Genomic DNA, 16,398 nt, shown 5'->3' on the forward strand with positions numbered 1-16,398 from the left:
CAGAATAGTCGGCAGGTTTCCAATTAGGAAGATATTTAAGATTTGATATTCATTTTTTATCTTCTTGTGATTCTTTTGAATTTATGGGAATGGGAAATTTAAGAAAATGAACATTTCCTTGAAGATTGAGTTCTATTTTTGCATCCTCGGACCCTATAAAGACCCATTATTTTGGAGTAATTTGTTTCAAATTTTCTTTATAATAATATGTAAATATAAAATATTTAAGACAAGAAAAAATTATATACTATATCTCTCCCTAGCTAGGTCTCTCTGTACGTACGTACGTCAGTCATTTGCCCAGTTCAGAGCCCTATAAGAAGAGTTACGACACACCAAGCAAACTGCCTCACATCAGCTCACAATCAGCTGAAATAAATTTGTGGCCTTATTCAAATCTCATTAACTATGAAGACAAAATAATTTTCCAATAAATCGACCTGAAATCCCAAAATTAGGATAGCGATGCCTTCGTGAAGCGCTGTTAAATGCTCGAGTAAATCTGGAGACAAAGATTGCACTCTTTTTTCCTTTCCAAAGGATAAGAGTTTATCAAAGAAAAGAGATACTACACGAATGAAGAGGGCCAATTGGAAGCCTTCCACTCATTCTCGGTTGTGCTCAAAGCACTTCGAAAGAAATCAATTCCAAAAATTAGACCACCATGGATAAAAAAGCTTTGTTTTGGGACTATTCCTATCCTATTCAACCATGTGAAGCCTAATGTGCAAAGAGAAATACGGAATTCTAGAAAATCAGATGAGGAAGGAGAAGGTAAATTAACATCAGAAAAATTGTATTTGTATTACTTTTTTGGGTTATTAAAGCTAGACAACATGAAATTAGGTTCCCATGATGATTCATATGGTCCTGATCCTCATTTGGAAGACTCTGCCGGAGATAATAACAAAGGTTATATTCTTTTTCTAGAAAATGGATCAATTATTGAGGAGGAACATTTTGATATTGAACAACATCAAAGTAGGATTTCTTATTACTTAAAAAAATGTAAATATGATCGTTTTTCTGTACTTACGGCCAAATAATATGGAATCATATTGCCAAGATCATCTATTTAGGGCTGCTTAGAAAGCTCTCCATTGGAGAACATAATGGAATGTTATTTTGGGTACAAAATCTGATGAAAGTTTTCCAGCACATCCTGAGGAATATATTAAACGATATCATTATAGCCCTTCCAAGATTTAATACTATTCCAAAGAGATCGGGAGCTCAAACCCCAGCCTCGTCTTTCTCCCAAGAGTATTAATCCTAGAAATTTTGAAAAGATGAAAGTTTGATTTGCTTGAGATCTTTCTTATTCATGCAACTGGAAGTGCAATAATATTATTATTTTTTTTGATCAATTTCATTATCCGGAATCTTATTTAAGGGCTGCTTGTTTTTGTGAGCAAGTTGGTTACTGGTTTGATTTAATGACATCAAGAAACTTAGGAACAGCGCTAAGTAAAACCAACTTAAATAAGTTTGATTTGACAGTTATTTTCTTGCAAGATTTTAGTAAATTAATTAGTTCTATAGGAATAGGGGGAAAAAATGACTGTACTTGGAAGCCAGTAAAAAAGGAATGATACTTTCTACCAAATCCTACATTGAGGGGCCCAACTTTTTGTTATCTCAAGCAGTTTTTTCTTTTGTATTTGGATCTAGATTTACTCAAGACTTTGTTGCGAATGTATTTGCCCAAGTAAGATATAAAAATCCAACACCTATTCCTACTGAACTGAAGAACGCCTTGAAAATGGTTACTCTAACACAATTTCTATATAAAAAATACGAGATAAGTTATGAGAAGGATAATTTTCCGTTTTTTGTATCGCTAGAGGAATCGAAAATGATGGTAGAATTTCACAATGAAGAAAAGATTGAGGATCTTGAATTCATTTTTGTTAACTCTCTCGACTTAGCTGAAATGGATTCCTTCGCTTATTTTGTTGGCTATTGTTTACGTAAAATATTTTAGAGTAATTCTCATTGTAATGAATACAAGCTATTCTATATTGATGAAGAAAAGTCCCTAAGTGATAGGACCAGCCTGATATCCTTAAGAAATTATACGTCTTCAAATGGATTAGTTTACGGTTCTAAAAAATTTTTGGAGCAATTTTCGTACGTGGACATCATTTTTAGATCAATGATCAAAGATTTAAAAAAAGATGACAAAAATGGGAAAAAATCTATTACCGAAATGGCTATTGGAATGATAAAATCGTCTACAGAAATTCTTAAATGGCATGTTCATTTTCTTATTAGTTGCTATATTCTTATTCGGCAGCACAAACATTTCTGAGAACAAAGTTTTTATAAAAGAGATTAAAAAAATTACATATAGTTTTAGTAGTCGTAGTATGTTCATGAGAGAAACATCAAAGTAAATATTTTTCTAAAAAACAGTGATAATATTTTAGTATAATCTTTTTCCTTATAAAATCAATTTTTCTGACATTATAAGTTTATAAAATCAAGTTTTTTTGGGATTCTTAAAGCTCATTCATCATTATTCAGTTCATATTAAATAGAAAATATTGGTATGTGTTGTCATTTTTTTAACAACAAGCAATTGCTTCATTTCCGGTTACTTCCTCTGAAAATTTCAGACTAGAATATAATTTAAATTCCAGTTGCTTCTCTCAAAGAAAAAACTAATAATTAGAATTAAATTTACAACAAAAAGTTTATAAAGCAACAGAGATTTAAAAATATCGTATAAAATAATTGTCGAATCTAATTGAAAGTCCATAAGAATAAATATTTAATGACAAAGGTAATTCCTTAATGCCATAACACCTTTATTTAATTTATATTTTTGGTCATTTATAATTGCAAGCAAATATTGTCTGTAAATGTTAGTTTTCATATTTATTGAGTATATTTATAATAGAAAAAGTCGTCTAATCTTATGTCGTACTCGTAATGGGATATAATTTGAATTAGTTGTTTAAACTAAAATGAACGTATTATGTTTTAAAAAAATAACGTTATCCTTTAATAATGATTTTATTAGGTTTTATCTACTTTCAATGTAATGAATTGAAGTTGTTTAAGGCCTCAATTGTAGTTACATAAGGTTGACGCTCAAGTCTATTGTCGCAACTCTTATTATAGGGCTCTGGCCCAATTATGGGAGTTGTGACGTCATACTTTACCTCATGACTTAAATTGAGTCTGCTTTAATTCTCTCTCCCTCTTTTTTCGTGCCTCCTTCTCTCTGTATGTATGTCAGTTAGCTTGTTGTTTTGATGTCATAGATAACCAGAGGACTCGAGTAGAGTGAGCTAACAACTACTAGAGTCACTAGTCTAAGAATGCTTATGAATGGTGAAGCTCAATTTCCAGAGGCTCTCACTGCCAAACCCTCTGCCCTCATTGGTTTTTTGGGCCTGAGTTTGGAGCAACACATAATATGGAACACTTTTTCGGAGGTGAGTTCACGTCTCCGATTCGTGAATATGGAGAATTTGGAGTTTCCGGCCCTGAAACCCAAACGGACAACCTACGACTGGTACATTCCCAAAGGGATTCTTAAAAGAAATTGGATGAGCAAGCATTTGAATGGGATCCCGTCTGTTGTTGTACTATTTGTGCAGTTGGATTGGAAACATCCGAATTGGAGCGAAAAGATCCTTGAGGTGGCCTCCAAAGTCAAGTCCGTGAGGTTTGTCTCCCTTTTCCGCTCGTTCTTGTAGCAGAAAACTCTAATGCATTTCTTGTTTTCCTTCCAGAGGGACACTCTCTGGGCGAGGCACGAAACTAGCGGTGGTCTTAATACAAAAAGAAGCTCCCCTCCCCTCTGCAGCCTCCGATGAAGACTCCGAAAGGGCGTCATCCCTATGTTCAGCCTGTGAACTATCTTCTAGATCTCTTTTTGCTCTTCCAATCTCGACAGATTCTCTGCGAGGTTATGCTGTCAAGCTAGAAAACGCCTTTTATGAGCTATCTCAAAATTACTATCATTCGGAAATACGGGGTGTCAAATCCCATCGTGACTATCTCAATAAAACCACTCATCTCTACTTATTTGTTCGCCATCAAGTAAAATCCCCAGACTGTCTCATTCCTTAATAATTTTATATTAATTCCATTCTTTTCAGTTTAAAATCGGTTTTTTGTATGAATTAAAACAAGAACCCATGTCCGCCCATAAACACTATGGTCACGCCTATTCACTTCTTATGGAAGTTAGAGCTACTGATACAAATATTATGGAAGTCAAAACTGTCGCAGGATTTATTAACTATAAAGTCTGTCGTTTAGCATTTGCTCTTAATTTAAATAGGGATGCAATTGCGCAGTTTCGTAAACATGCCGATGTATTTAGACATAAGGTTGGGTGTGATCGTTTAGCATTTGAGCACTCGGCTTGGCAATCTCAGCAATGTCATGTTTTTGCACAACTTTTTGAAAAAACAATCTCATCTTCAAGTGGTAATAACGCAGCTTCTCAAGCTCAACACCCTGGTAAATAGAATGATTAAAAGTTGATTTTTGAGATATATAATTTTCACATTTTCAGGAGTGTATTATCAACAAGCTGCTTCCCATGCAATTTCTCGTAGACAACAGAGTGAAGAAGCTATTCAAGAGGAGCCCAACAATTTTGAAAATGTGGATATGAATCTCTTGGAGAATGCTGATCATTTAGAATATTATGGACAAAGACCTTGGCGTCCTGGAAAGGCTACTCTTGAACCTCCTGACGTGGAAAGAGAAAATGCTGGCATTAGAGCACTCATCTATTGGGAAAAAATGAATGTCAATGATTCCCAAATTATTATTACTCTCTTAAAGAAGTCCATATCCATCTTTGAGATGTTCAAATCCCCAAGGATGACTGCTCACTTAACTGTAGAAGTGGCTGAGGAGCTCAGAAAGGAGCACCAGTATCGGGAAAGTCTTGAGCTTTTAAAGCCTGTCATTAAAACTTATAGACAAGAAAAATGGTCTTTCCTACTCAATTCCGTTTTAAGCCTGAGTCTGAAATGTTCTTTTTTAATCTGTGCTATTCCGGAGTATGCTTCATTGTGCTTGGAGCTAGGGTCTTTGGAAATACAACATGTTTCTCAAGAGGAAAAAAATAGGATTACTGGTAATTTGATCAAGTTGTTGGAGCGTCAATGCCCTTCAGCAGAGCCTGGATTGACGTCTAAGTCTGAAAGAGCTGCTGTAACTGAAGCTTTCCCTCTTTGGACTTCAAATCTGGAGTACAACCAAAATACAGAAACTCCTCTTATCGATCTGCAGTCAATAAGTTCTAGTTCCTTTAATATTAAAGTAACATTTGAAAATCAGGAACCAGTGACAGTGAATTCACCGGGAAAGTGCCGCTTACGCCTAGTTAATACTGGAACGAATTTTCCAGTACCAGTGCAAGGGGTTGAAATAAGTATCAATGATTGGTCCATTGATAGAAAATTCAATGAACTTGTTTTTGTTGGTCCCTGCTCCTATCTGGATGAAATGTTCGAACTAAAACTTCAACAAAGTGATATTGATTTAGGGAAATTTTCGATTGTTAGTGTAGTTGTGACAATTGGAAGTAAATTTTTTATCAAGTTAAAAAAATCATTTGTGGATGAAGTTGTGACAGATCATTTTCTAATTCCACCCTCTTCCTCTTCTAATGCAGATGCTATACTTAATATCATGAATGAACCAGACGTAACAAAGGTTGTGGTTCGTCAAAGAACTCCTTTGCTTCAAATGAAAGTGCTAGAAAAAAACCCTATCCTTGTTGGAGAGTGGTTTAAAATAAAACTTGATTTCTTTAATGAAGAAGATAGCAAAATTGAGGATTTTGAATGTAAAACTATACTTCTTGACTCTCAAGATCCCTTGATTGGGGATACGACTAGTGTAAGCTACGATCCTAGTTCTCAATTGGAGATAAAATCTCCTACGGATGAAAATGTGGAAGCCTATGCAGTAACAAAACATATCGGAGAATTAGAGTCCTCTAAATCTCTTTCTTTCAATGTTTTTCTTAAGGCATCGACTACAGGGATCCGGAATGTTAGGATTAGAATCAAATACAAAATAGGGGACGAATTCTATTACACTCTAAAGCAGAATTTGAGCTTAAACGCAATAGAGCCTTTTGTAATTTCCACAGAGTTTCTTAGTGTGAGACAGCGAAACATTTCCAGAATTTATACTGACGAACCCTTTCTATGTATTCCTGAGGTTCGAAGTCTCTGCTCTGGTTCAATTCGTATTCTGGATTGCCGCATTGAGCCTCGATTCCCAGTTGAAAAATATTCTGAAGGAGAAGACGACTCTAGTTTGAAAAATTCCATATTGTTTCAAAAAGGTCTAGCTCGAGATTGTTTTTGTCTTCTTGTGAAAAGAGATAATTTAAGTAATCATTTGGACATTCAAGATATTACAATAGGCAAATACATTATGGAATGGCGAAGGGATGACGAAAATGATATCAATGCAAACGTGACTTCTGTTTTCGAATTATCACCAGCAAAACTCTCTTTAGGATCTCTTTTCATTCAAGCCTTTCATTCTCCCTATGGAGTCAAAAAATCCCCTTTTAATTTAACTTACAAATTGTCAAATCTAACAGACAAGGTTCAAGAGTATTCATTAAATATCGAGTCTTCGGAATATTTCTTAATCTCTGGAAACAAACAAGTTCATTTTAAAATAATTCCTCATCAGTCACGAACCGTCAACTATGTCTTACATCCTGTCAAAGCTGGTCCTAAAGTTCCATTGCCAAAATTAAATTTGAAATCCCTAAGATTGGCTCAAGGACTCGACGTTAATGAGACATTGGAAAGACTTCTGCCTGAGTACATGATTGTTTTAGAGAATACGCATAAGGATGGATTTGTTAAAGGCCAAATTCGTGATGAATGTTTCAAAAAATCATCTTCAATTTTTATTGAAAGCAAAATAAGTGATAAAAGTTCCAAGTCAAGATCATTCAAAAGTTAATTAATTAATTATGACTATCGATTGTTGTATATTTAAATAGATATTTATTTTAAAGTTTATTGTACGATTTGAGTACATTGCATTATACTTTTCCAACACTTATTAAACCCCGTTTTATTTTATAAATCGATATTATAGTATTTATTCAATCTAGCCTCATTATAGATGATGTTTTGAGAATACTCTGAACCAATTGACAGTTATTATAAGTATGCCTGCCGTAAAGGTTAAACAATATATGTATATATATATATTCTTCATAGATCCCGTTAAATGTATTAGAGAGGACTTGAATGAGAGAAGTTAACTCCCTTCATTTCAAGCACACATATCTCTTCTTTTTTTTTTTTTTTTTACATACGCGATTTGAATGTTTTAGTTGTAAGCAGTAGAAGTTATTCATGACGTATTGCTTCAAGTGGGAAAAGTTGCTTGTCTTAGCTTAACAGCAAACTTGGTTTTTAAGACAAAATATTTTAAAGTTATTATACTTTTTATAAATAAACATGGGATGCTTCAAGTAAATACATCATTATTTTGAGAATTATAAATTCAATTCTGACAAGTAACTAACAATATATTATTCTTCCTTCCTTTGGTAGAATGGATGAAGATAATGAAACGTCGAACCTTCTTAGTCCAGATCGAGAAAAAGGACTGGAAATAGAGGAAACCGAAAAGCCTCGATATCCTTATAGTGTATTTTGCATTCTATCAACAGAAGCCTGTGAACGGTTCTCTTATTATGGAATGAGAAGCACGTTTGTTGAAAGTTAATTAATAATTGAGCCTTAATTTTACAAATTCTTTTTTCCACTATGACATTCTATAGCTATATTGGTGTTATATTTGCAAAGCCTTTTATCTAAACACTCTATGGTAGGATACTCAAGTGAATCCGTGGACTCTGTTGCAAAAACGCTGTATCATACATTTGTATTTTTATCTTATTTCACTGCATTGATTGGTGCATTTCTGGCAGATTCCTTTTGGGGGAAATTTAAAACAATATTTTATATATCCATCGTGTATGCTATAGGACAAGCTATTCTAACGTTTGGATCTATCCCTGATGAATCAAATTGGACAAATCTTCCTAGAGAGTGTGTTGGTTGTTTATATGATATCTTTAAAATCATTTTTAATTAATTAACACTGTGTTATTTTATTTACATAGATGGCTGTCTTATATTGGTCTCTTACTTATTGCATTTGGGACTGGAGGTATCAAACCCTGTGTTGTATCTTTTGGAGCAGATCAGTTTAAATTACCAGAGCAGCAAAAAGAGCTCGATACCTTTTTTGATGTTTTTTATGCTTCCATTAACATAGGATCACTTCTATCCACATTTTTTACTCCCATGTTGAGAAATGTGCATTGCTATGGTTCCGATCATTGCTTTCCATTAGCATTTGGAGTTCCTTCAATTCTCATGGTTCTTGCTGTCAGTGAGTTTGAGCTTGATTTTTCTTGAATCTTTTTTTAAATAAAGTTACTTTATTTTAGTGTTTTTTCTCGTGGGTAAGTCTTTTTATAAGCGAAGAATACCAGAGAGTAACATTGTATACAACTTCTTCAATTGCCTCTGGGTAAGTATTGACTCATTCTCTCATTATTAATATATTATTTGCTTTTAACAATGATTGCATTTATTTGCACAGTACATCTGTACATATCAAAGTAATACAAATAGTAAAATTATGTTACTTATGTCCCATTTATATGGCTATTATTCTTTCAAACAAGACTCATAAATGTTTTAATTAGTAATTAATTTATCTGCATTTATAGGTTGGTTTTAAAAATCGGAAAAATCCATACAAGTCAGAACATTTAGATGCTTCAGATTCGAATTATTCTTGGCTATATAAAGCTGAACTCAATCCAAAGTATGATGTAAACTTCATTGAGGATGTAATGGCCGTGCTTAAAGTGAGTGTGTTAATGATTCCATTTCCAATCTTCTGGTCGCTCTATGATCAACAAGTAAGTTAGTCCATTAAATTACTATCTTGATCTAATATACTGTTTATTCAAAAATCAGGGATCACAATGGTTAATACAAGCAACCAAAATGAATGGAGCAATCACTGAGTCCTTTACTCTCTTACCGGATCAAACGTCAATTTTTAATGCATTTTTTGTTTTATTCCTTATACCCGTTTTTAATAAGCTCATCTATCCGGTTTTTGGTAAAATGACATTAATTTGATGTGTATCGATTATTTGTTAATGAGGTAGTCTTTCTTTTCATTATGTAGATAGGTGCGGAATTTTGACAAAACCCCTCTCCAAAATTGCATGTGGGGGAATGTTTCTTGCATTAGCTTTTGTTATAGCTGGCATTTTGGAAATTGTTCTTGATAGATTTCCCAACAAGTCTATTCATATGGCTTGGCTGATTCCGCAATATTTTTGTCTTACTTGTGGAGAAATTATGTTTAGTATCACTTCGCTTCAATTTGTTTTTACTGAGGTGCTTATTTTGTTCAATTATTATAATATGTACTAATGCATATATTTTCTGTTAAGGCTCCAGAGAAAATGAAAACTGTTGTTCAAGCATTATATCTATTGACTACTGCCTTCGGCAATTTTATTGATATCATGATTATGGGGATTTTTGATTCTCTATTCTCTAGGGTGAGTAGTATTCGGAGTAAAAACTGTCTTTTCTCAAGTCTCTTTAAATAATAAGAATAGTAACCATTACTAGCAGAGTAATTGTACTTTCTATACTATAGGCAATGGAGTCATTTGTATTTAGTGCCATCATGTTTATGGATATGCTCATCTTATTGTATTTAGCAAGAAACTACAAGCACTATCGACCGAGAAAGAATTGAAAATGTGATAATAAGTTCGGTTATTTCGCAGTATTATTTGAATGGACATTGTATCTGGTTATTGTATTTAAAATATATAAATATGTTTTATTTAATTTTTATTTATTGATGAAACTTGAATTCATTTTTTTAAGTCATATTATATTTTTTATAAAGTAAGTATATAATTTAATAGTATAATGCCTATGTAATAAATTATGTAGAATAAAGAAAGTATTCTGAAGAATCTTCATAATTCATGACTGAATGTTTATATTATTTGAATTCGTGATTCCAAATTGTTATTACTTATTTCACTGTTACCATATAATGACAGAATTTTTATAAGAATAGGTTCGAATTACTCTTCACTTATTATCGGAAGAATACCAAGAAACACAAAAAAGTAGAGGTTTGATCTAACCAAGGTGGTGGTAGGGGAAGGTGAGTTGCATAGATTCTGCATTCTGACTTTTTTGAACTGAGTTACGTCACAAATATACTAGTCACTCAGAAAGAAAGCAATAATATAACACCGTATGTTGAAAAAATTTAGGGACTCCTTTCACTCAGCAAAATCTAAACCCAAATTTGGCCTTTAACATGTAAAAGTCATCAGAGTATTCATCAACAGTGTCTTCTGAATCCACTTTTGTTACCTCCTTTACTCTCTGCTGCTTCTTCAGTCTTGTCTGCATCGAGGTTCTCATCCGTACCGCCATCTGGTCCTACAACTTCCTTCTTGTGTGAAACTCAATTTTCGGCGAGCAAACAATGTACTTATTCCGTAGGTTAATTAATACCTAAAAAATGGGGTTTCAAATATTATTGATTGGACAAATGGGCAGACAGGTGTTTAGATTAATTCATATGACTTGATATATTTCCTTCCACTGTAAATTATTTGTATTATTTTTTCTTGGATATCGAATTTCAACAACCACCGGAATCACTACTGTCAAAGGTTTGAAATCATAGTAGTGCAACGTGTAATGCCAGTGTTTTACATGTATTTGTTACGTCATTAAAAGCTTGCTTACTTCTTTCAAATTATAAAAGTCGTGAGCGACTCACCTTTATCATCCACCACCTTGGTTTTAACTTTGCTCCTGGCTTCATCATGACAATACCTGATTCCAAGTAATATTAAACTCATTAAAAAGTACCTACCTTTTGTAGGTGAAGATTGCACAATGCTACAAATTATTTCACCATGTTTTGGTATCAATATAGTACATATTGAAATTTTATTTCTTTCAGGATGAAGAACTTCATATGGTTGCATCTTTCCGATCATTAATTTCTTAGCATTCAGTACTAGCTTACGAGTCTAAGTCGAGTCGCAAGTTCCCACCTATGGTAGTTATTCTACTAGAAGCCCGAAATTTGGATTGTTTGGAGCAGGAAAGAAGTAGATAAGGGATTAATGGAAAAATATACAATAATTAATTATCTGCAAAAAAAATGAACAATATGAACACTATGAAAATTAATTATATCTGCCATTATTAAATGGAACGAAATAATTAAGATGAAAAAATAGTAACGTATTTGATTATAAAACGCCATACCTATCATATTTGATAGAGGAGTTTTTGTAGTCCTTGATTGGAGTATTTTGACATTTTTTTTTTGCATAAAAAAATAATGGATACAATTGAAAATATATAATCAATGGACTATTACACAGAAAAAAAAATTATTACTTATGAGTAGAGTTGGTATCATTGAAAAGAAAAGAGAGAGAGAGAGAGGAGAAAGCGGGAACGATATATATGGTATTACTGAATTAATACCTTTGTTAATATCAGCTGTCTGTTATATGATTTTGGGGGTAGAAAATGAATTACTGCTATTACGAGGAGAACCTTCAACGGTTAAAATAGCATTAGTGCAGAGAAAATATTATAATTATATTTAAAAACATATATATTTCTTTTGTTATGCATTTTTAAATCAATTTAATCCAAAGATAGGCGATAATTCTTACTTCAGAGATAAAATATTCAATAATGAACAAAAAAAAGAAGAAAGAAAATACGCCACAACCGTTTTTCCTTTTCTAATTTTTGAAGGGTCTTTTATCTTTAGAAATGGACAAGGATTGTAGTTTTTTTTTTGAAAAATATTAAATGATGACCATCCATGATAGAGATGAAATATATTATAGTTGAAATACAGAATCTGAATTTATTATTGTGATACTAGTCAAGTCAGATTGTCATATTATAAAAACTTATCAAAATCTCAGAACGATTGTTCTACATATTGATGTAGTCAAACCTGTCTTACTTCAGGCCAAGACAATCTCAAGGATTTGAGGTATCGAGACCCAGATAAAAAAAAATGATTTTGGGTATTTATAAATTAAAAAAATATAATGTACTTTAATCATTAATAAATAGTGATGATTTTTTGTAAGAGCGCGAGGAGAAGGCGGGAGCGAGATATATAGTACTTCCAAATTAAGATCCTTGTTATTATCACATTCCTATTATATAATTTCGGGGGAGAGAATGAACTGCGGCGAACATTTTACATTTAAAATATAATTTGTGCAGGAAATATATTATAGCTATATTTAAATTGATTTATGTTTATTTTTGTTGTGTCTTGACGAGGGTGAGGAGACACAATTATTTATAAGGAGGAGAGATCCAGGACGACTGAGAGAAGTGAGGAGAGGAAATGGCGTGGAGGAATAACACAAATGTTTGTTTATAGGAACATCTATATTATTAGTTAAACAAAAACCTACTCTGATAAATACATAAAATATACGACTATTTATACTTAAAACGAGGTAAAAGACTGTACTTTACACACATATATATATACAAGAAAATAAGAGAAGAGAACAAGGGGGAAGGAATCACGAATACATTACACCACCCCTAAGCAACAAATCCATGCCGGTGCTTAAACCGGTTCCGCTCCATGAATAGAAGCTTATTGATCCGCTCCATCCATAACCAGGCGCGGACAAACCATTTGTTCTTGTATAAATAAAATTTATCTCCATAGATGTGCCGTGCTCTCAGCATGCGCACTGGGGAAAGGAGAACACTACTCCTCATAGAGGTTTTAGGAACGAGATCACACTGCCCGTTCCAGGGAGACATATCGTTCACCCTTATAGAGGTTTTAGGGACACAAACACCCTGCTCGTCCCCGGGAGACATATCGTTCACTCTTATAGAGGCTTTAGGGACACAAGCACCCTGTTCGTCCACGGGAGACATATCGCTCTCACTCGATGTACCCTCATCCAACTCTGGATGATCCAGAGGAGAAACCATTGCACATTCATAACCCAATGAGGTGAACGGGAGAGTAGGAACAATGGAGAAACAGAACTTCATAGGATGAAATCCACTTTGAATGATGTGGTCTCTGACACGGACACACACTTCACTTCTTGTAAGTGACCATGGTTCTCTTCCTTCCTCAACGAGGCCCAAACTGAGGCACAACCTGTATTGCTCCGCCTTCCGTAGATGAACGAGCGTTCTCCCTGTGGACGAAAAAGGGCTACCCAACTCCAGCAGGGCTAGCTTCGCCGACGATCCCACAGCAGGGAGGTCACGTCATCCTGATCCCATCCTCGTCGCCAATGTTGCGTCTTGACGGAAGTAAGGAGAAGGAAACTATTTATAAGGAGGAGAGATCCAGGACGACCGAGAGAAGTGAGGAGAGGAAATGGCGTGGAGGAATAACAAAAATGTTTGTTTATAGGAACATCTATATTATCTACAAAAACCTACTATGATAAATAAATAAAATACACGACTATTTATACTTAAAGCGAGGTACAAGACTGTACTTTATACACACATATATATATACAAGAAAATAAGAGAAGAGAACAAGGGGGAAGGAATCACGAATACATTACAATTTTATTATGGATGTTTAAAATAATTTACATCACACAAAAGCAAGAATTCTTACTTTAAAGGGAGAAGTTAACACCCCAATGACCTATTAAATAATGAACAAAAAAGAAGAAAGAGCACACACCTCAACCTTTCTTCCTTCTCTAACCAGTAAACTTCGTTTTTTCTTTACATACATCCCTTCTTTAATAATAAAAAGTTTTTGCTCTGAGTATAAAATATGTTCGGCTGGTATGTAAAAATAAAAAAAACCGAAAATGAACGTGTTAATTCTGACAATTTAAAGAGGGTTTGGTAGAAGAGCAACTTAGCTGCCATGACGTTGTATTAAATCAGCTTCAAGCAGCCTTGAGAGGAAGGAAATAAACCCACCCCTATATAGCAATGACATTTAGGCGTGGAATTATTCCGATGCCGATCCTCAATTCTACTCCACGGTCAACAACCACTTACGCTTATAAATCCCGATGAGCAAACCCTCATTGTTACTCTCAGTCTTTAGTGAACAAAGGCAGTAGTTATTACTTCATACTTTTATTTTAAACGTCCTGAAATTGACCTTCATAACACTGAATATAGTATTCTTTCAAAAATTCCTTAATTTTCCTGATAAAAGACGGTATCTAATGGTGATTTATTATTTAATTTATTTTTTATAGTAGCCAAAAAAGTTGTGGAAACATGGTTATACTCTATGGTTGGAGTAATTTTATCATTTTAAAAGTAGGATAGATCGGGACCAATTGCAACACTTTTAGTTTTTGGTTCTATTGCTCCAGCTGCTGTAACTTAGACTCACCAAATTTTAACTCCTCATACCTATATATTGTTTAAATCTACTAAATTAAAAGGTTATACCAGTTAAATTTTTCCTACTAAATGTATTTGAATGCAACTTGTGAAATTGGAGGGTTGTAACAGTAAAAAATATCGAACTTCAGTTTGAAAAAAAAGAAAAAGAAAAATAGTTTGAATAAATTATTTTGATAAAAAAGTAACTATACTTTTTAGCTGTTGAATTATAAACATTTACTGTATTATAGCAGATTCAGATATGAATTAAAATTTATTTAATAAATCATTGATCAGTATTATGGATTGGATAAATGCACTCCCATCAACCACTTTCGGACCCCTCTCTGTCGAGAAAACATAGAGTATTTAATATTTATATTAATAAAGTGTGTATGGATATGTGAGTGTCTGCATGTATGAAAACAAGTCACCGGGTGCTCTGTATATAGTGCTGTGGGAGATATATTGTAAACTTATTTTGATCTAGCAAATAACAATGAAGTAGTACTTCATAATGAAAGTACTATGTCTTAATTTTTAACCTCTCTACTTTTTTTCAATAATTATCATCTATTGGTTTGAGTTGTTTGATTTTTGGAATTTTTATGGAAAAAAAAATCAAAAAGTTAACATTTTTTGGAAAAAAATTTAAGAAAAAGTAAATTTTTTGTACAAAAAATTTCAATGATGAAGTTTCAAGTATTAACAGAAAATTAAATTTTTTGGAAAAAAATTCAAATATTACATTTTTTGTGGAATTTTTTCCAAAATCAACAGCTATTCACAAAAAAATGAATTTTTTTGGGGAAAAAAAAATCCAAAAATTAACAATTTATTGAAAAATTTGCAAAATTAAATTTTTCTCCAAAATATTATGAAAAAGTAAATTTTTTGTAAAAAAATTTCAATAATGAAGTTTCAAGTATTATCAGAAAATTAATTTTTTTGGAAAAAAACTTCAAATATTACATTTATTGGGAAATTTTTTCCAAAATCAACAGCTATTCACAAAAAATGTATTTTTTTGGGCAAAAAAAAATCAAAAATTAACAATTTTTGGAAAAATTGGAAAAATTAAATTTTTGTCCGAAATATTATGAAAAAGCAAATTTTTTGAAGAAAAAATTCAATAATGAAGTTTCAAGTATTAACAGAAAATTAATTTTTTTGGAAAAAAATTTCTAATATTACATTTTTTGGGAAATTTTTTCCAAAATCAACAGCTATTCATAAAAAATTAAATTTATAATATGGAAATGAGATTGTATTACAATGTTATGACATATTTTTATAGATATTACGGTTATATTCAGGGTTCTCCAAAAGTCATAAACATTTAAGATTTGGCGTCTAATATAGGCAATGTATCCTATCTACGATTTTGATTCAATCCTTCTCTTCTGCTATGAAACGAATGCTTATCCGTTCTGTAAAATAAAACATCCAAAAGATTCGAGAGGCTAGAAATATTGATAGCAAGCCAAGAATTGGACACCCAAGTTCAGCTAGCAGTCTGGTGGTGGAAACGTCCGGAAAGTTAAAGCCATAATTAACTGAAACCCCTACAGATCAATGGCTACAATGGAAAATTAGATCTATGTGTCATAAACTTAGATGAGTTTAATCATCCAAAAGAATCTAGGGATTGTTTTCTTCAAGTTTTGTTGCGGTCAGAATGTTGTAAATGAAGTCAAAAATTATAAAAAATTAGAAGGCGCAGAGGGTCTATTGTCCTTTCATATGGGAAGAAATGGGACATGGATATAAATTTCTACTAAGAAAACGACTGCATCTTGGCCTCTTCGTCAAAAAGTATAGACTTAGACATCCGAACTGTTCCAAAGTGGGTTGATAGGCAATCCCTTTGGGCAGGGGTTTCAATTAAAGGAGAAAAATAACTTTGGTTTTTATCCCA

At 32.9% G+C, this 16,398-nt stretch overlaps 2 protein-coding genes across 5 annotated transcripts; both read left to right on the forward strand.

Moving 5' to 3' along the window:
• The first annotated feature begins 2,349 nt into the window (after nucleotides 1-2,349).
• gry (trafficking protein particle complex subunit 11 gry) lies at nucleotides 2,350-7,092 on the forward strand. 3 transcript variants are annotated; one of them, XM_071889232.1, is made up of 5 exons: nucleotides 2,350-2,392; nucleotides 3,245-3,676; nucleotides 3,744-4,053; nucleotides 4,113-4,479; nucleotides 4,535-7,092. In XM_071889232.1, exons 2-5 carry the CDS (start codon nucleotides 3,327-3,329, stop codon nucleotides 6,964-6,966), a joined length of 3,459 nt encoding a protein of 1,152 aa, XP_071745333.1. In that variant the 5' UTR covers nucleotides 2,350-2,392; nucleotides 3,245-3,326; the 3' UTR covers nucleotides 6,967-7,092. The 3 variants fall into 3 exon arrangements, with proteins under 3 accessions (XP_071745333.1, XP_071745332.1, XP_040569787.1); XM_071889231.1 differs by having other exon boundaries at nucleotides 2,358-2,549; XM_040713853.2 differs by having other exon boundaries at nucleotides 2,362-2,785.
• Nucleotides 7,093-7,326: 234 nt separating this feature from the next.
• LOC121119234 (peptide transporter family 1) lies at nucleotides 7,327-10,055 on the forward strand. Of its 2 annotated transcripts, XM_040713854.2 has the most exons (10): nucleotides 7,327-7,486; nucleotides 7,569-7,723; nucleotides 7,799-8,069; nucleotides 8,144-8,415; nucleotides 8,474-8,556; nucleotides 8,759-8,953; nucleotides 9,012-9,159; nucleotides 9,229-9,443; nucleotides 9,500-9,610; nucleotides 9,712-10,055. In XM_040713854.2, the coding sequence occupies exons 1-10, from the start codon at nucleotides 7,473-7,475 to the stop codon at nucleotides 9,811-9,813; spliced, it is 1,566 nt and encodes a 521-aa protein (XP_040569788.1). In that variant the 5' UTR covers nucleotides 7,327-7,472; the 3' UTR covers nucleotides 9,814-10,055. The 2 variants fall into 2 exon arrangements, with proteins under 2 accessions (XP_040569788.1, XP_040569789.1); XM_040713855.2 differs by lacking the exon at nucleotides 7,327-7,486 and having other exon boundaries at nucleotides 7,588-7,727.
• The last annotated feature ends 6,343 nt before the right edge of the window (nucleotides 10,056-16,398 follow it).

Source organism: Lepeophtheirus salmonis, chromosome 6, assembly GCF_016086655.4.
Source record: "Lepeophtheirus salmonis chromosome 6, UVic_Lsal_1.4, whole genome shotgun sequence".
Lineage (NCBI taxonomy): Eukaryota > Metazoa > Arthropoda > Copepoda > Siphonostomatoida > Caligidae > Lepeophtheirus > Lepeophtheirus salmonis.

Excerpts from the sequence above, each read along its gene's own strand:
- LOC121119234 (XM_040713854.2), top strand. Across the intron at positions 9,160-9,228 it reads GCTCATCTATCCGGTTTTTG|ATAGGTGCGGAATTTTGACA; the intron begins GTAAAATGACAT and ends TTCATTATGTAG. Across the intron at positions 9,444-9,499 it reads TTCAATTTGTTTTTACTGAG|GCTCCAGAGAAAATGAAAAC; the intron begins GTGCTTATTTTG and ends TTTTCTGTTAAG.
- gry (XM_071889232.1), top strand. The coding sequence starts at position 3,327 with ATGCTTATGAATGGTGAAGCTCAATTTCCAGAGGCTCTCACTGCCAAA. Across the intron at positions 4,054-4,112 it reads ACTTATTTGTTCGCCATCAA|TTTAAAATCGGTTTTTTGTA; the intron begins GTAAAATCCCCA and ends CATTCTTTTCAG. Across the intron at positions 4,480-4,534 it reads TTCTCAAGCTCAACACCCTG|GAGTGTATTATCAACAAGCT; the intron begins GTAAATAGAATG and ends TCACATTTTCAG.